The sequence below is a fragment of the Acomys russatus genome, chromosome 27 (assembly GCF_903995435.1).
Source record: "Acomys russatus chromosome 27, mAcoRus1.1, whole genome shotgun sequence".
In the NCBI taxonomy this organism is placed as follows: domain Eukaryota; kingdom Metazoa; phylum Chordata; class Mammalia; order Rodentia; family Muridae; genus Acomys; species Acomys russatus.
The window spans coordinates 23,655,332-23,676,077 of NC_067163.1; the positions used below are offsets into that span (position 1 = coordinate 23,655,332).

At 40.3% G+C, this 20,746-nt stretch overlaps 1 protein-coding gene across 1 annotated transcript in view; it reads left to right on the forward strand.

The window, feature by feature from the left end:
• The window catches only part of Tex15 (testis expressed 15, meiosis and synapsis associated), a 58,239-nt gene that overhangs the window by 13,257 nt on the left and 24,236 nt on the right, over positions 1 to 20,746 (forward strand). Inside the window, exons 2-3 of the mRNA XM_051169406.1 lie at positions 1,168 to 1,315; positions 8,785 to 8,950. Of these exons, the coding sequence (XP_051025363.1) occupies positions 1,180 to 1,315; positions 8,785 to 8,950 (302 nt within the window). The 5' untranslated portion in view covers positions 1,168 to 1,179. The remainder of the gene's footprint in view (positions 1 to 1,167; positions 1,316 to 8,784; positions 8,951 to 20,746) is intronic.

A 20,746-nucleotide genomic window follows, 5' to 3' on the forward strand; every position in this document is an offset into this window, starting at 1 on the left:
ACCTGTCCGCCACTGTGAGCAGACACAGGAAGGTCTCATTCTCTTGCTAATTCCCTCCATTTACCTAGGGTTAGAACAGTGAAAGATCTACAGAGGGCACAGGAAAGACAGAGACTGAGAGGTCCTCTGTAAACCTCTTACACATTCTTACCCTGTGTGACTCATCTACAGAATTTTAGCAGCTCATAATTTGCACTGTGATTTAGTGTTTGAGCTAAGCAGTTGGCCTCAAAGCAGCTTGTGAACCATATTATGAAGTGGTATAAAATGGCTGCTCACAAAATTTTTCTTTGTATGGAAGCTCCATAGCTTCCTTTCATAGCTAATTTGAGAGATAAAGAACCAATGTTTGAGGGGCTGGAGAGATGGCTCAACAGTCAAGAACACATGCTGCTCTTCTAGAGGTCCCTGGTCCGATTCTTAGTTCCAGGGTATCCACTGTCTCATTCTGACCTCAGTGGGCCCTGCATACATGCAGTACACATACATACATTCAAGCAAACTACCATATACATAAAATAATAAAGTTTAAAATTTTTGAAAGAAAACTTTAAAAAAAAAAAACAAGCAGTGTTTAAGGAGTATGGCAGGCTGGAAGGAGGAGGAGGGAAGGAGAGAGAGAAAAGGAAGGTGGGATTTCTTCATTACCACAGTGTAGTGTGAAGCCTGAGCTGTAGACTGTCTTGTACAGCAATAGCCAATTGACCAAATGACCAATGGCCAATGGCTAAGTATATGATGGACATCAGTAAGTGATGTATGACTTTCATAAGTTTCTCCTAAAGTCAGACAAAATACAAGTGTAGTAAGATAGTATATAGAGAAATTAACTTTTAAGGAATTAATATTTAGCAAGAGTTTTACCATGTTTTTAAAAATTGTTGTTGATGGAAATTTTTAAGCTTTTCACGAATTATAAGAGAGTAGTCTGTTGGAAGCCTTAAAATGTTATAATATATAAATAATGTATTTCAAATTTATTCATTTTCTGTTTGGGGGGGAATATGGCAAATTGCAATTGAAACCTGTTGGCATGTGGGTAAGAATGTATTGGTACCCAGTTTTCTGTGAGGAATTTCAGATTACTTCCATACTATGCAGCCATACTTCCACATAGGTAGAAGCACATTTATTGATCATAACTTAATAACTCGGATTGGATTTTAGGACCCCATCAAAATGGAAATGAAAGATAATGATAATTTCAAGTCATGGAAAATGAGCCCAGACAATGAGTCTTCATGGACTGCTGATCCAGAAGCCAGTTCTGGGAAGAAATTCACCATTCCAAAGATCAGGAAGACAACTGAAAAAGGTAACATTTCTAAAAAAGGATGAGAATTCTTATAAAAATTCTGTTTCTCTGGGTCATTTTTGTTCATTCTGACCCTATATTAAACTAGGTTAAGTCAAATCTTTGGTTCTTCAAATACACATGTGCCTCTCACAATAGAGTAGATACAGTTCCTCGTCTTCCCAGTGTTTACACTAATACCCTGGATTTTACATGTTAAAAAAAAATGTAAGACAAGTTCCAAAGGTAGAAAAAAGAAAGACCTACTAAGGAAATGAGCCTAGGGCATAGTTAACAATATGTTTTCTGGATTTTGTGTTTGCTCCAACCAGACTGATACCTATCACCTACAAATACCAGTTGGCACAGGCTTCTCTTGCAAGAAATAAAATGAAAATTATCTCTTCTTGGCCATGAGACTGAAAGTGAGGCAGTTTAGAGAGATGGGAGATACTAGATACACCATGACTATGAACTCCCAGGAATTTGGGTGAAGGTGTGACCACTACACCTTTGCCCATAAGTGTTAAGTAGAGGAAAGAGAGCAGGTACCTCTTCCCACCAAATGTGGTGTCAGAAGAATCCAAGCAGGAAGCCTAGACTACAACAAGGTTAGTGTTCTCTTGCACTTTCACCTCTGCCATCCTCTGCCCTACAGCATCAGTAGATCCCAGACTCCCAAGCCCTTGCCTTTGGAGCAGTGAGTTGCCCCTTCTTACAAGGTGCAGAGCTTGGTCTTGACCACAAGTAGGCATTTACCCCTACCACGGACCAGTGGAGACTGAGTAGATGTGCCTTAGGTACTTTTCCTGCTTGCAGTAGCAGCAGGACTCAGCCCCCAGAGTATTGGTGTAAGCCCTAAAGAGAACAAGCACTTGGTGCCTGTCTTGTGGGAGTAACTGTTCACTTTGACTACCACTAATTTCCCAAGCAGCATGACTTTAGTAAAGGCATGCTAAGATGCAAGGCTAGATAGCATCTTGAGTCCCATAATAGAACTCAATGCCCAAGACATAATATATCTCTCTATTTTACCACCATTCAGGAAAACCTCAACTTGAGTAAGAAAAGCTGCTCTATAAATAGTCAGTACTACAGCAATACACATGTTGGAATTATTTGAAAATACTTTTTCTTCACATAATATATTTTACGCATATCTTTCCTTCCACTAAATCCTCTCAGGTCCCCATTACTTCCCTATCCACCCAAGTTCATGTTCTTTCTCTCCTTCAATAAAGAAGAGGGAGAGGAGGAGGAGAGAAAGACAAGAAAATGAAAAGACAAAAAGCACTAAACCAAAATAAAAAAGCTGACTAAAACAACATGGAGGTAATTTTGTGTTGGTCAGCCCTTCCTGAGCATGAGGTCTGCCCTGCAGTATGGTTGACACACCCAGTTCACTGTTGAAGAAAACTTATTTTTATCTCTCCTAGAAGATATCTTTTTAAAGCAGCCATCGTAAATATGTTTCAGTAAGCAATTACACTCTTGAAACAAACTAAATAATAGAAAATCACTTCAAATAAATGAAGTAATAAAGAGCCAAATAGAAAGCCATGAAGTTCTTGACAAGTTCAAAGTTCAAAATCATTCTCTGTGTGGTAATTGAAATAAAAACTCAAGCAGAAACTTATAAAACTGCAAGGAGAAATAGATAAACCTCTATTATATTTAAAAATTCAACACCCCTTCATCAGAAATGGACTCACGCAGAGGACGGACAATGAGTAAACTTGCAGTGGAACTCAGCATCAGTCATCTGCCTTTAACACTTGTCTATACTCTGTTCCAGCGACAGCCTAGAACACATGCTTCTTAAGCTCATATAAGACACAAGAAACATATCACATCTGTGCCTGCTCTTAGTTCAGAATGCAGTTTAGAAATTGAAATAGCAAAAAGATAGATGGAATACATTAAAACATTTGAAGACTTAATAAACACTTCTTAAGTAATATAGCTCGAAGAGTACCTTGAACTAAGTGGAAACGAAAACACAAGATTGGGGGATGGAGTAAACACAGTGCTCAGAAGAAAACGCATGGCATTCCCTGCATGTATTAGAAAGATAAAAGATGAACAACTCAGGGTTGCGCCTTAAGAAACCAGAGGGTGGATACAGATCAACAGTCAGAATTAAACTGAAATAAGAATTATTAGTAAAGCAAAACAAAGTCAGGTTTTTTGAAAAGATAATACTAATAAGCCTCTAGCCAGGGTAACTAAAAAAAAAAAAAAAAAAAAAAAAGCATCAGTAGATCTCATGGACATTATCATATTATGTAATATATTAGTAACTCTGCCCACAAATTTATATCATAAATGAATTTCTTAAATATATAGTAAGCCAAGGTTCATACAAAGAAATGGCAAAGCCAGTGAGATGGCTTGGTGGATAAAAGCACTTGCTACACAGTTTGACAGTTTAATTTGGCCCTCAGAATCTAGTGGAAGAGAAAGACAACTGCTCAAAGTTGTCTTCTAAAACATATACAGACATGCCTGTACTCAGATAGGAACGTCATATACAAAAAATAAAAGGAAGTAGGCCATCTGAATAAATATATATTAAAGAAATCAATTAATAATCATTCATCTACACTGAAAGCACAAGGCCCAAAATGGGTTCACTGCTGAATATTCCTATACATTTAGGGAAAATTTTAGATCACTTCTCAGTAATCGCTTTAAGACAATAGAATCAAGCCAGGAGCATGCCTTTGCTATAAGCACCAATGAGAAGCTGCAGAAGCAGGCTGATCTCTGAATTCAAAGTCAGCCTGGTCTACATCATGAACCCCAGGCCAGCCAGGGCTACATAGTAAGACCCTGTCTCAAAAAATAACATCAAAAAGTAGAATCTGGGTCTGGCTCCAGACCAGCGGCCCACAGACCCACTTTAGACACCAGCTACATTTCTTGGATAAATAGAGCTACCACCTCTCTTTATAGCAAAGGGAGACCAGCACAGGGAGCTGCAACTGGACATGTGGAGAGCCAAGCTCCAACAGATGCATCTACATCACAGCTCCTGCGTCTGTGTTGCTGAAGAGTGGGCAGAATGGTAGTAAAGCCCAGAATACCAGGAAGTCTACAGTGAAGCAGGACCTCCAGGAAATGACTTTATAAAGAGACTGGGAAATGGCAACATCAAAGGACATGTTAACATGGAAGGAGGAATTATTTTAGGGGCCCCATACCTCCACAAAGAACTACAAGGAACTCGTGCAGCTGGGAGGAGAATTTTAGGCACGAGCCTCTTTCCAGGTTGTCAATTAAACCCTGAAGCCATATATACACAACAAAAATGGACTCAGCATGTTTTATTAATATACATATGTGTATATACATAACATACATGTATATATATAACTAATAAAAAGATGTTATCAACTTAGTACAGGGCATGAGAGGAGCTGAAGAGGAATGGGAGGGGAGAAGTGATGTAATTCTTAGTTAAAAACATAGTTAAAAGAGAAGAAGAAGAAAAGAAGAAGAAGAAAAAGAAGAAGAAGAAGAAGAAGAAGAAGAAGAAGAAGAAGAAGAAGAAGAAGAAAGAAGAAGAAGAAGAAGAAGAAGAAAGGAAACACATCCTAAGTCCGAGTCCGAGTCCATTATCACCCAAATACCAAAACAGGGTACAAATATAACTGACCTGTGCTTTGTTTTCATGTAAGCATCATTCAAATACATGCAAAACCCCTCAGTGAATATTAGTTAAATACAGCAGTGTATAGGAAAAATTTTAGGGCAAATAATATAGCTCTGTGAAGAAAAGCACTTGTCACCAAGACTTGAGTTCAATCCCAGAACCCACATGGTAGAAGGAAGAGACCTGACACATACATACCTGACATCTTTGACCTCCAGTAGCATTTGCACATGTAAAAATAAATTTAAGATTCATTGACTTTTATACTATTACAAGCTGGAATGTATCCCCCAGGGATGTAGGGCTGGTTCTATATTAGAAAGTATTAGAAACATTAGGAAATTTATGTCAGTATATAAAAGAAAAAACATTATAGCAATAAGTACAAACTATCATTTGCCCAAAAAAATGCTTGGTACTTAAATCAGTAAAGTAGAAATAAAATATTTTCATTTTTTGAATACAGGGTTAGCATCCTGTGTTTGACGTTCTGAAGTTCAAAAATGCCTTGAAAAACAAACGCTTGTAAAATCCAAACCTTGCACGTTACCACCATGGTGCTTGAACAGTGTAGGAATTTCAGACTTGTGAATAAGGATACACAAGTGATGAAACCTATACACATATATTTTTATGTTTTTGCCCCTTTTCATCTTAATACAGAAAGTCAAGGAATTGGAAAGAAAACTATCCTTGTTGATAGATGGCATGATTGAAAAGAAAGTCAAGGAATTGGAAAGAAAACTATCCTTGTTGATGGATGGCATGATTGCTGATGTAGAAAATCCAAAATAATCAGTATTTGCTTGGTGCTAGCAATTTTAGTGAAATGTTGGATTTGGAAATGTTTAAACCCACAAAACCCACTAGCCTCACATGTACAAGTTCATAAAGAAAAAACAATTCTGGTGAAAAATTAGAAGACTCCACTGGAGAGAGATTTGTTCATATATAGGAAGACTTACTATGGCCAAAAATAGTTTGTTGCAACTAGATTTATAGCTTTATTTTAATCTATTATTCCAGCAACTGACATTGTGGAAATCAATAAATTGATTCTAAAGTTGGTATGGAAAGGCAAAAAATCCAGAGAGCCAACTTAATATTGAAGAGTAAGAGTCAGAGGAACAAAAGTACTACCAGCTTCCAATACAGGCTATAGTAATAAAGGAAGTGTGAGGATGAGAGAGGCAGATCAGTGTCACAGAACGGCTGAGAAGTAGGCCTACGCAAATACACCCAACAAAGATGCTAAGCCGTTCAGGGCAATGAAGAAAGCATCTTCAACAGACTGCTGGAATGACTAGACAAGCCAAGGGCAAAAGCATGAAGGTAGACACAACTTTATAACTCACAAAAATCAATTCAAAATAAGTCAGACATAAATATAAACAAAACAAAACAAAATATGTAGCTATTGGGTGGGATGGCTTTTATCCCAACACCAGAGACAGAGACCAACCTGGTTTACATAAGAGTTCCAGGACAGCCAGGCTGACAGTGTGACCCTGTTTTAAAAACAGCCAAAAGCAACCTCAGATAGCTAACTTAAGAGAAAGTCTACTTAGATTGAGCAGTAGCCCAGTTACAGTGCCAAAGGTGTGATCTGAGGGTGTTGGTTTAGCTGTACGGCTGCACATTGCCGTGGGAATGGAGCACAGTTTTACAGGTAGTCTTGGCTCTGGCCTCATGACATGATGGACTTGACTCCCAGGCTGGTGCTGAAATGGGAAAGCTACCTGATTATTTAGAGCTTGGTGCCGCTTTGCTAACAGACGTGGAAACTAGAAAGTTTAAGGGGCTTTTGCTTAGAGCATAATGATGAACTCGTATCAGCAGGTGGCAGAGATTAGGGTGGGTTGTATCTGTTGACAAGGACGACTGCTTCATCGTGATTCTGAAATCAATGAGATAGTGCAGGCTTTGGAGTATATTCAGAAACCCCCTGAGGAACTCATAACGGAAACCAGAGGACACTCGTGAAAAGCCTTGTTACACCCCATAGCATTCAGTTGTGGACAATTACTTTTCTAGTACTATACTTAGAGATGCTTTTGTTCCTTTCTTTCTTGCACAAAAGCTGAAAAAAGTAATCTGTTATGTTGCCCCCTTATCATTCATAATTACTTGCAGTTGCCACCAGACATTTGCCAAGGACTCTGATCAAGTCATGAGACCACAACTGATGGGCACATAAAATTGGCCACATTTTTTTCTTATGATTACAAAACAGCCACTACTGATAGCAAAATTTTACAAAGCTCAGGAAATTGTGCTGGAGTAGAGACTTTTTTAAAAATGTAAATGTTGTTATCTAAATAATGACTTTTTAGATAAAGCTTGAGATACGGTACTGTAGAATCATGTTGATTTAAGATTGTGGAAGGCAAACCCTTACTTGCAGTCTGTAGAAACTTGAATAAGTACCTCATCTTATATTTCTGTTGTCTATAGCAGAAGTGATTCAGAAATTGGGGGGGGAGGATTGTATGTGAACAAGTCCATTGTCTCAACTATTAAAAAAAATCTAACCATGGCCACAAAGATTGAATTTCATTTAAAAAAAAAAAACAAAACAAAGCCACATATAAAAGACTGTTAAGTATACAAAGAACCCTTGAGTGCAACAGTGAGAAAGCAGAGTAGACTAAAACTGTCAGACACCTTAAGAGAAACTTCACCAAAGACGATAGCTAGAAAATAATGTATTAAGAGGTAATTTACATAAAATATCACTGGGAATATGAAAGTTAAAACAATGAGATGCCAGTCCACATATTAGAATGGCCAAAATTTAGAACAATGTTGACAAAAACTCCTGGGGAGGGCCTGAAGCAATAGGACCACATTCACTGCTGATGGGAACACAAAATGCTGTTGCGGTTTTGAAACAGTCTAGTGGTTGACCCAGGTTGTCAACATACACCTTATCTTTACATGGGGAAAACGACATGATAACAGAAGCTACCAGGTTTGTGAAATTAATAATTCACATTGTAGAGTCACTGTGAGATTTAAGTTACCCAAGCTCTAGGGCTATCTTATGTCTGTAACACCAGTAACTCTAATAGGTTAAACACCAGTTACTCTAGTAGGTCAAACACCAGTTACTCTAATAGGTTAAACACCAGTTACTCTAGTAGGTTAAACACCAGTTACTCTAGTAGGTTAAACACCAGTTACTCTAGTAGGTTAAACACCAGTTACTCTAGTAGGTCAAACACCAGTTACTCTAATAGGTTAAACACCAGTTACTCTAGTAGGTTAAACACCAGTTACTCTAGTAGGTCAAACACCAGTTACTCTAATAGGTTAAACACCAGTTACTCTAGTAGGTTAAACACCAGTTACTCTAGTAGGTTAAACACCAGTTACTCTAGTAGATTAAACACCAGTTACTCTAGTAGGTTAAACACCAGTTACTCTAGTAGGTTAAACACCAGTTACTCTAGTAGGTTAAACACCAGTTACTCTAGTAGATTAAACACCAGTTACTCTAGTAGGTTAAACACCAGTTACTCTAGTAGGTTAAACACCAGTTACTCTAGTAGGTTAAACACCAGTTACTCTAGTAGATTAAACACCAGTTACTCTAGTAGGTTAAACACCAGTTACTCTAGTAGGTTAAACACCAGTTACTCTAGTAGGTATGCAGAGAAAAATAAGGCTAGCATTTTCACTTACATCAAGTGTAGGAGGTCCACATTACTTACAACCTTAACTATAAATTGTTGCCTTCATTTCTTAATAAAATTTCCGAACTGTCAGTGATTCTGTCATTGTAAATGTGCACTGTCATTTTAAACACAACTATTCCCCTCTTCTTTCTCTGTAGTTTACTTGGCGCCTTGTTACACCAATACAAGAGAGTACAGTTTAATACATGGCACCCTAAAGCAGTACAGGCTTGATACACGCTGTGAACTGCAGTTAACATGGCAGTTTGGAGATACGAAGCTCGTTCGCAATAAATATCTAGAAAAACAGTTCGCTGCTAAAAGGTAAGCTGATGTGACTAAAGCATGTTTGAGGTTGATGTTGTGTTGTTTTGTTTGATTTGTTGTTTTTGGTTATTTGAGACAGGGTTTCTCTGTGTAGCCTTGACTGTCCTAGACTCGCTTGGTAGACCAGGCTGGCCTTATACTCACAGACATCTATCTGACTCTGCCTCCCGCAGTGCTGGACACACAGGCGTGCGCCACCACACCCAGCTTGAGGTTGTTTTATTTTTAACCATGGAAGGAATCATGCTAGTTGACTTATTTCTGTCACTTGAATTTTAGTAGGTATTGCTGAGAAAATAAGCACAGATTACTTAAGAATTACTACAAAAGGACGAGGGAGATAGCTAAAGTACAGGTAAAGCGCCTGCTGTCCAAGCATGAGGGTCTGAACTTGACTTCCAGCACCAGTATAGAATTGAGGCACAGCAAAAAAGAGCACCTTGCACCACCAGCTCAGGGTGGTGGGGGAGGGTACAGGTGGATCCCCGGAGCACACTGACAGCCAGCCTCGCCAAATCGATGGACTTGGGGTTCATTGTGTGGAGTACCTCTAAAGCAGTGGCTCTCAGCCTGTGGGTCATGACTCCTTTGGGGTCAAATGACCCTTTCACAGGGGTCACATGAGACCATCAGGAAAATACAGATATTATATTACGATTCATAACAGTAGCAAAATTATAGTTATGAAGTAGCAATCAAAATAATTTTATGGTTTGGGGGTCACCACAACATGAGGAACTGTATTAAAGAATTGCAACATTAGGAAGGTTAAAAACCACTGCTCTAAAAGTAAGGTGGAGAGCAATTGAAAAGACTGCCTAATGTCAGCCTCAGGCAGCTACAGATATGCACACCACATGCACATGAATATATACGAATGCCACACACAGACACACAAGATTTACTAAAAATAATACAGATAATTTTTTTCTCATAATCTCTTCTAAAAGTTGTAAGTGGCATTTGTTTTATGAACTAATGTAGTCTGTCACACTTTGTATACTGTCTTCTAATTCTTGTATGTGTGAGAGAGCGAGAAAGTGCATTTGCCTGTGTGTGCAGATTAGATGGGAAAGAGAGACTTCGGGTAACTACCTGGATCACTGCACCTTATGGTTTTTGTAATTTTTACTACATTTTACTTATTTTGTATACAAGTCAATTCTTGCCACTGTGTGGGCTCCAGGGATCAAACTAGGGCCATCAAGCTTGGCAGCAAGTACCTTTACCCAATGAGCACCTTACTGGCGCCATTACTTTTTAAATACATTTTTATGACAGTTTCATATAGGTATACATTTTAATACCTATTTCTCATTTCCCTACTTGATCTCCTCCCAGGCCCTTACCCCAGTGTTGAGTTTCCAACTTCATATCCTTCTTTATTTCCTTTTATAACCTCCTGAGACTTGTTAGTGCTGGTTGTGTGTGCATCGGTATAAGACCATCTGCTAGGAGCGAGGTATGTACCAGAGGCACACCCTGAAGGAAACTTACTTTCCTTTCCCAGAAGCCATCAGCTTCTAGTAGCTCCTCAGCTGGGAAAAGACCTTGTGAGTCCTCCTTGGTCTGTGCTGGAGTTTTTGCATGGCTTGATCTTGGGCAGGCAACCAGAGTTGCTGTGAATTTAAGTGCGGTGTTCCTGTCATGCCTCCCCCCAGAACCCTGATGCTCCCAGAGCCCTGGGGGAGATGTGATGCGGATGTCCTAGTTAAGGTTAAGCACTCCACAGTCACTTGGTTCTCTGCAGTTTGGCCAGTTATCTTAGCTGCCATCCACCGCAGCAGGCTGAGGACTGCACTAATGTATAGGTGCACAGATAAGCATTTAGAGGGCAGTTTGATGCCTCGTCTATTTAGCAAAATGATAGCAGTAGGATTTCTCTGTGAGTCCCCAGCTGCAGATTTGTGGCCAGGTTCCTGCTTCCAAGCACGAGTTCTATCCTGTTGAGTGGCCTTAGATCCAACCAGAAAGTGACAGGTTACCACTACATTTATGCCTCTGTCTTACCTGCGGAGACATCTTGCTAGCCGTTCATTATTGTAGCTTTCAGGGTTCGCTGCTAGTCGTATTATTGATGATTTTGTCCTCATAAACGGCTTGTATAGCACTTTCCAGAACAGGAAGAAAGCTTCCAGACCAGCACTAAAACTTAGTTTTTAAGTCAGGGTCTTTCACAAAACCTGGACATTGCTGTTTAGACTGTTCCCTAAGACCTGTCTGTCTCTACCCACCCACCTGCCTCTGATGTGTGTGTTAGGTGTGTGAACTCAAGCCATATGCCCACTGAGCATGTACTTCACCCTCTGAGCCATCTCCCTGTCACTTCTTCTCATTTTTTAACTGTTTTTGAGAAGCATGCATGAGCTCATGAGCTCATTTATTATTTTTTAACTTTTTATTGATTTCTCAAGTGAGTTTTACATCATGCACCATTCATCTCCCCATCCCCTTGTATCCACCTTCCACTCTTGCAAACTGCCCCCCAAAAGAAAACTTAATCTCAGGGTCATGGGTTCGGGCCCCACGTTGGGCGCCAGATGTTGGCTCTGTTCTTTAACAATTAAACTTTATTATACAACCCAACTAGCTTACAAAGAAGGAAAAAAGGTTAAAGGGACAAAAGAGTGAACCTTCTGGTATCCGTTCCACAGGACGGGTCCTTAGGTGTCTCTCTGGCCCGCGTGCTGGTCCGACCTGTTCACTGCTCCACACACACTCAAGTCCGGGCTGAACTTATTCTCTCCTCCCCACCTGCCTGAGTCACATGGGAAGGGTAGTCTCCTTCTCCCATTGAGGGTCAATTAGAAAAACAATATCCCAGTTGGGGTTCCCAGGTCTGCTTCCTGAATTCCAGGCCCAGGATGGCCCCACTCAGTCTGTCTGTCACAAGGTATTCATGGGGTACCCCAAGGGTAAAGCAGGCCAGGACTGCTTCCACCTGTCACAAAGCTTAATCTTTCACACATACACACACACACACACACACACACACACACACACACACACACACACACACCATAGAAAACCTCTCATTGTGGAAGCTGTAGTGTGTCACTGTGGGTCTCATTGTGTATGCCTCTCTGTCCACACATCTTCACTTGTAAATGGTTTTTTGGGGGTTTTTTTGTTTGTTTGTTTGTTTTTTGTTTTTTTGAGATAGGGTTTCTCTGTGTAGCCCTGGCTGTCCTGGACTCATCTTGTAGACCAGGCTGGCCTTGAACTCACAGCAATCCACCTGCCTGTGGCTTCCGAGGGCTGGGATTAAAGGCATATGACACCACACCCAGCCTTGTAAGTGTTCTTTGCAGCTTGAGTCATTGGCTAGTTTGAGGCCTCTGGCTTCTGTGACATCATCAATGTTGAATCTTCACCAGGACTCCTTCCAGTTATACTCTTGTTGCCCTGTGTCATGGAGAATCCTGCAGCTTTGGATGAGCAGGACCAGCCCTTTCATGAACTCTAAAAGTACACAGACAATGTAGGTTTTGAGATGGATCTGGGCTTGGGTGGTAGCCAAGCTGGTCAGCTGACTGCTGGCTCTCTTGAATCTGCACCACCAGGGCAAGCTTTCCAGCCCTGCTCAGGCTAGGCCACCAGTGCCACCATCAGCCCAGGCTAGGCCACCAATGCCACCATCAGCAAGGTCAGCTCTCCCGCCAGGAGCTTCTTTATCAAACATCAGTTTTGTAGTTCCTGTGCTTACAAATGTGAATTGGCAAAGTACTCAAAAAGCAACACTTCTATCTTACCCAAACTTTAAAACTGTTTTAAAACAGGATTTCACAAGCTGAGCCTGGCTTCAAACTTTCTATTAAGAGGAGGGGATCCTCCTGCTTCTGCCTTCCAAGTGTTAACCCAACTCTTTTTTGTCTTCTGAAGCTCATAGACCATTGTATCAGCTTGAGAGGAAAACAGCAGTGAAGGCAAGCTGCAAGCCTCACCAGATTCTGGGATGTGAGAGCGAGACCTTCCTTTTGAGTTAGGAGTCCAAGAAAGTGTGCAAGTCCAGCAATGTGTTCAGGAACCAGCTTCATGGAGGAGCTGGGTGCTCCTCAGAGTGTCAGGGCAAGCAGGCCTAGGGCTCCAGCCAGTTTCCACAGAACAGATGTGAGAAAGGGCAAAGCTAAGTTTCTCTGAGTTGGCACTAGAAAAGGGCCACACTCAGCAGTAAAGTTTGTAAGCTCTTTGAAGAGTGGTTTGAACAAAAATTAACTTTACTACTTTAATTTTATTTGATTTTTTAAACCATTTTGTTTTTCTTACAGCCAATTACTTTTCTTGTTTAGTGTCACACACACAAAAAACCTGAGCAGCCACTCAGTGATGTAGGACATTTTAAAGGCGCTCGGAGGAAGGATAGCAGGCTACCAAGAAGAGACTTGATACCCTATGAGCATATACAGGGGGAGGAGGTCCCCCTCAGTCACAGTCATAGGGGAGGGGAGTAAGGGGAAAATGGGAGGGAGGGAGGAATGGGAGGATACAAGGGATGGGATAACAATTGAGGTGTAATATGAATAAATCAATAAAATATATTTTTGTAAAAAAAAAAAAAAAAGAAAATCTAATGGCAGACCATTGTGGGACTTATTATCTGCTTAGGTACTTGCCCAATTAAACAAAAACTTGTTTCCCATAGAACTTCAAATAACTTAACACTGTCTTTGTGAGTCATTCCTCACCTATGCTGTGAATTGTATCTTCTTTGCATGTCCATAGTGTATGTTCGGCAGCAGAGTTGATGCCTAAACTCATTGTTAAAATTCAGTGATGCTAGTGTCCAATTACAAGTGAGTATATACCATGTGAGTCTTCCTGGGTCTGGGTGAACTCACTCAGCTTGGTCATCTCTAATTCCATCCATTTGCCCGCAAATTTCAGGATTTCCTTGTTTTTAATAGCTGAGTAATATTCCATAGTGTAAATATGCCACCATTTCTTTATCCATTCTTCTACTGAGGGACATTTAGGTTGTTTCCAGGTTCTGGCTATTATGAATAAGGCTGCTATGAACATAGTTGAGCATATGTCCTTGATGTGTGGTGGAGCATCTTCTGGGTATATTCCAAGGAGTGGAATAGCTGGGTCTTAAGGTAGCCCTATTCCTAGTTTTCTGAGCCCAAAAGGGATGTCCCATCAAAGTCTTCACTTACCAGGAGATTGGTATAGATGCAGGGACTTCCTATTGGGACTGTAGATGGGAGAATGGGGAAATAAAAGGATCCAGAGGGTCCTAGAAACCTACAAGAAGAACATCATGACAGGTGGATCTGGATCCAGGGTGGTCTGCTCAAACTACTGCACCAGCCAAGGACAATACATGCAGTAAGCATTGAGGCCCTATTCAGATCTAGCCAATGGACAGGATATTCTCCACAGTTATGTGGAGAGCGGGGACTGACTCAGACGTGGACTCTGGTGCCCATATTTGACCACTTCCCCTTGGTTGGGAGGCCTGGTGACACTCAGAGAAAGGATAAGCAGACTACCAGGATGGGACTTGATAGGCTGTGACCATATGGTAGGGGAGGAGGTCCCCTTCTGTCACAGACCTAGGGGAGGGGAATAGGGTGAAAGAGGGAGGGAGGGAGGAACGTGAGGATACAAGTGAGGGGATAACAATTGAGATATAATCTGAATAAGTCAATTAAATAAAAAAAGGAAAAAATTCAATGATGCTGGGCAGCAGCCTAAAGCATGACGTCACAGGTGGAAAGGAAACTGCACAGAGAGCTTAGCAGAAGAGAGTACTAGAGTGGAGAGATGAAAAGAGATTGATAGCTTTGACTGCCTTCCCCTTTATTTTTAACCCATGCTCTTAAGAAAAGTAAATAAGTTTATAATCTGTAGTCTTAAGTAAAACAAGTAGCTCCAACAAGATGCAGGCCACATTCTGACCTACATTTGGCCTGTGCTTTCTTAGGTGTTAAGTTACCAAAACTCTTTGATCTATGAATTTGGACACTCATTAGGGATTCACCAAACATAATTCATACCTAGTGAGAAATATGAATCAAATTTCATTCACTCAAAGGGTTTTGCTGACTTTTCTCTTATCTTTAAAGTTTCAAATTATAATAAACAAGATACCTAGTAGATACGAAATACTATATTATAATAAAGGTAGAGGGATAAAAATCAGGAGCTGATCTAGGAGCCTTAGAGTTATATTTTTGTTTGAAAAAGTTTAGAAAATTGAGCTGGACTTCTAGAGAAGGGATATACTGAATTTAATTCTCAATTTTGTTCAAAATGTATCAGTTGAGCCCTTTTCTACTTTTAGGAATTTGTAAATATTTCTAATCTAGATGAAAATGTATCGTTTTAACCATTGTCTATATTCACCCTAATACTGCAATTAAATCATTGTGTAAATGTTCACAGTGTTTTACATTGTCCACCCCAAATGTGGTCTGACTCATCCCATGGTCAACTTTATCAACTTTAGTAATGATTGATTCCAATGGTAGAATTAGAATGGTTTGCACAAATGACAATAGGAAACATTGTTGTAGGAGTCTCTAAAAAAAGAAGCTAGTATGACACAAACAAGGAAACACCTTTTTCCTGGTACAATGAGGCTGCTGTGTGGATGGACCCAGTGCTAAGGACAGAGAGGTGGGATAAACCCGGATCCTGATGGTGATCTAGAGTTACCTGATAAATCGCTCCTGATAAAGATTGCCTGACAGCTGAGATTATGCAGTTAATTCTTAAAACAGTAAATTGCCTGTACTTGAAGTCTCTACAGTGTCTCAACTGGAACTCAACTGGAAAGGAGATACCCACAGTAACTTATTCCAAAATACTGCTGTGGCTGAGGGGAAGGATAATAGAGATGCCCCCCCTTCTCAGATGGGAGGTTGGTGATTATCTCACATGGGACACCATCCATGTAGTTCATGAAACTGTGGTTACTTGAGGAAATAAACAAAAATTCAGTGAATTTAGTGCCATGTATTTAGTTTCCTGCTTAAACCTAAGAAAGATCACTTGTAAAAATTACAGAAAATTTAAGGTTCAGTAAAAGAAATTTTTTTGATTGTGACATCATCTCCATGGTGTTCAGCTTGTAAGTTTAACATAGAAAATTCATCATTTCCAAAGTTTGTATGAATATAGGTTGTTTTAAAAGAACAATATTTAGGGGCTGGAGAGATGGCTCAGAGGTTAAGAGCACTGACTACTCTTCCAAAGGTCATGAGTTCAATTCCCAGCAACCACATGGTGGCTCAAAGCATCTATAATGAGATCTGATGCCCTCTTCTGGCTTGCAGGCAGAATACTGTATACATAATGAATAAATAAATCTTTAAAAAAAAAAAAAAAAAAGAACAATATTTAACCAAGACTTAAGTTGGGACAAAGGGACAAGTCTATCACCTTTGGTATTCCTTAAATACCTTCCTTTTAATATTTTCTTCCTGATAAATAAACTCAGATTTCTACAGTAAAGAATTTTGCCAGGCATGGTGGCACACACCTTTAATCTCAGCACTCAGGAGGCAGAGGCAGGTGGATCTCTGTGAGTTTGAGGCCAGCCTGATCTGCAAAGTAAGTTCCAGGACATCCAGGGCTACGCAGAGAAACCCTGTCTCAAGGGGAAAAAAGAATTTTAAGTGGAGCTAGAGAGGTAGTTCATATGATAGTGCACTTTCTACACAGATATGAAGACCCGAGCTCCTCCAAGCAGCTGTATAAAATCAGGGCATGGCAGCACCCCTGTAGCTCGTGTGTGTGTGTGTGTGTGTGTGTGTGTGTGTGTGTGTGTGTGTGTGTGTGTGTATGATGCAGATGAGGAGATATTTTTAATCCAAGGAGAGAAGAAAAATGCAGCTCCAAATTAAAATCAGGTAAAGGTCATTATATAGTCAAATTCACGTGGTGAAAAGTCTCAGAGACTTATTACCAGGAAAGAGACATTCGTAGTCTCAACCATTGTCTATAAAGTTCTGCTGCTGTGTTTACTAGCCTTTGGAATGCTGAGGGCAAGAAACCTGGCCTAGTTACGTGGGAGGATATAGTGAGGCCACGCTGACACTGGCCCTTGCGGTACCATTCTTCACTCCTAAAAAATGTAATTTTAGTTCTCTGATTTTTTTTCCCTCACAGATGTGTTTTGGTTGTAGATAGTTTAACTCTAAGTAATGTGTTTCTTGAGTGGATGGAGACTCTGGATATCTATCCAGACCTGCGGGAAATGACGGCATATCACACACTTCATTACTGTGAAGTGAGGAATGGAAAATGGCTTTGTGTTGCGTAATCATTTGGAAGTGTTTTGAAGTATTTGTGTTGAAAGTTGTTTAGGAGAAGGGGTAGCTAGCGGGACAGACTGTGGTACCGAAGTTCTAGAGCATCATGTAACCCTGACTCTCCTCAGACACAACCTGCTTTATTGTTTTACTGAGGTGCAAGTGTAGTCAAGAGGGTTCAGCCAACATACACTGTATGAGACTTGGTTGGAAATCCTGGATTGATGCAGGATGTTGTCTCCTGGTAGTTGATAGGCACATAGGTCTTGTTGGTAGTACCCTCTGGTGACTGTAAAAGGCATCTGACATAATCAAACTGGCACAAGGAAAAAGGGGTTCCTAATACTGTTGTAAGGTTAAATTCAGAATTTGCTCATAGTAAGGAACTAATGGAGTGGGACAGATGGCTCAGTCTCTTACTGCTCTTAGAGAGCCCATATTTTATTCCAAGCACCCACATGGTGGATCACAACCATAACTCCAGTTCCAGAGGACCCAACACCCTCGTTTGGCTTTCATGGACACCAGTTACACGTGTATACACTGTGTATATACAATGTAGGCAAAACACCCATACACATAAAAATAAAAGCATTTTAAAGAAACTTATATGCTGTCCCAAAGATATCCCTCAATACCTATGAGTTACCCTGCATAGCAAAAAGTGTCTGCCGGTGCAATTGACTTTGCAGACCTTGAGCTGTGGTGGTATCCCATTATCTCAATGGATCTGGTTTACTTGCATGAGTTCTTTTAAAATGGAATAAGAACATAGATCAGAGGGAAGAGATGGAGATGGAGGGGTTAGGGAAAGGCAGGTAGTGAAAGGGACTTGGCCTGCCTTTGCTGATGTTGAAGATGAAGAAGATTGATTGTAAGCCAAGAAATGTGTAGGTAATTGCTAGAGGCAATTGGATAAATAACTAACAAGCAAACAGAGTACGTCATCCTACTAATACTAGTGAATTCTGCCAACAAGCAAAGGGCGATCCTCCTATAGAATCTCAGAAGTTAACAGGCCAAGTAACTTGATTTTACCCTAATAAAACTTGTGTTAGACTAAAAAGCTATGTAACTGCTGTGAGATAAATCTCTGTCGTGGAACCCACTCTGGTAGTTTGTTACAACAACAGAAACAAAAACACTACTTTATCTCAATTAACAAATTTGTTTTCTTAAACTGTTGAGTCCTGGTTTTCTGACTATATTTCATATAGAATTGTGTCTTCCTGTGTGTGGTTTTGTTTCCATAGCTAACATGGTCCAAAACTAATTAACACAAAATTCCAAAATTAAATGAATAATAGTTCTAACTTGCACATTGCTACATCACAGTGAAATCTCATACTGCACCGTTCCATCCTGTCTGGGATGTGAGTCATTCTTTTGCCCAGTGCATCCACGTGCTATACATTAACTACCCATCATCGGTTCATGGTTGTCTCAGACATCAGAGCAACTGTATTATCATTGCGCTCGTCCCCAGGGGTAACAGTGGTAGTGCTGCTAATTCAGATACCCCAAAGAAAAGCCATAATGTGCTTCCAAGAGGTAAACTTACAAAAATGTTTCATATACTAAAGTTCCCAGGATCTATGATAACACATTATGCATCTATGAATTGTAACTAGGGAAAAATAGTTTTGCTGTCACACCTCAGGTTACAAACGTAACAGCCAATAAGCATGAGTAAGTCCTCATAGTAGGTATTAAGTTGTGGAGACCAGGGCAGGGAGGTTCCTCGGTGCTTAAAGTGATTGTAATGCAGGTGTGAGGATTGGAGTTTAGTTCCAGAACCCTGCAGAAATGTCAAGTAGGTGTGGCAGTCTGTAATTCCAGCCTGGGCATGTGGGGCGGGGGGGTGGGCCCCATGGTGAGCTGGCCAGCGGTGAGAGACACTGCCACATGAGCAAAGTGGAAGAGTGATGAAGAGCTGCTCCTGAGGACCAGCTTTGGGCCTCTGTACGCATGTGCATATATGTACATACATGCCTACAAACATGCAAACATGTATACATGCACATACACAAACACATCAACAATGGGGGGGGGGATTAGAGGGTTTGGTACTATGTGCAGTTCCAGACATCTGAGATTTCTTAGCACATTTCCCGAGGCTTACAACAGAAGTATCGTATTACGCTTTGTGCTGGCTGGGTGTTGAGCACTTAGTCACTAACAGTCTGATGGACTTGAAAATCACTGAGTTCCCTGTCAGGCCTTCCAACGAACCTCAGTTCATTTCTTTTTTAATGTATATGGTAGAATGCTTTCCTTTCTCTTTTATGCACACCAACTACCTAAACCGTTCATATATTATTTTTTTGCCATTTAAATTTAAGCTATATGTACCATATAGACCATATACACCAGTTGCTGTCCACTTTCTGTTTGCACGTTGTCTTGGACTCTATTTGGGATGACGTAAGTTACTATGACATAGGCATTGGGTGAAGCATTTACACCATACTACTTCTTAGTTGGTTTCAGAGAGGTGGCAAGATAATACAGTGTTATTAACACTCCGCCATCTCTGGAAAGACAAGATTCTCGCTTTGTGTCTCCTGGCCATTAGTTACTCTGTGCACACTAGCTTCTCCAGCACCCAGGAATCTTTGACACATGTCCTTTTGTTTACTTGTTTGGTTTTAGTAATTGTTGTCTTGCTGATTTTTTGTTTTGATTTTGGGGTTTGTTTTGTTTGTTTGTTTGTTTGTTTGTTTTTAATCTTACTGTGAGAGAAAGAGAACTTGAAGATGGGGGAGGTAAGGAAGACCTGGGAGGATTTGAGGGAGCGGAAACAGTCTAATAAAAATACATCTGAAAATAATTTTAATTAGAAAAAGAAAGATTCCAGAGTGACCACTGTGTCCCCAGATAGGCCAGTGCAGTTGCAGAGCCTCTGGCTCGTAACAGGTTCAGTGCACAGCAGAATACTAAACCACAGGGGCCCCTCCCTTGTCTTATTTTAAACGCTCCTGCCTCAAAGTTAATTCTTCTCTCCCATGTGCGCCCCAGCAGAACTTTGATTCCCCATTTCACAAGATGCCGAGCTTCTTCTGTCTGACATGGTGACATTAGCCAAATTTTTACACAATTTACAGAGCCAGAAATAGTTCTAAAATCTTATTTTCGTTAGCATTTTTACAATCTTAAATTCTGTTTAAGCCTAAAATGTTTTCAAATGTAATTCTGAAATCACTTGATTAAAACTGAAGCATATCCACATTCACACAGAGAATGCTTCCTAAGACTTTGATTAGTTGTGGTTATAAGCTTGAGATTTTTATCATTACATATTCTCAATCAATAGAATACCTTAAAATCTTGTCCAGTGTAATGATTATGTGCCCTGACTCAGGAAAGCTAACAATAACAGCAATAATATTGTGATGTTTACCAACAAGATGATTGATTAAAATGAAATTTTGGGCAAAGGTGATCAATAGTGGCATGGTCAAAAAACCCTCCAGTGCAGCATGCATTGTCTTTAATTTCCCACATACTGTGCTGTAAATGTAAGTGCTGTTGCCCA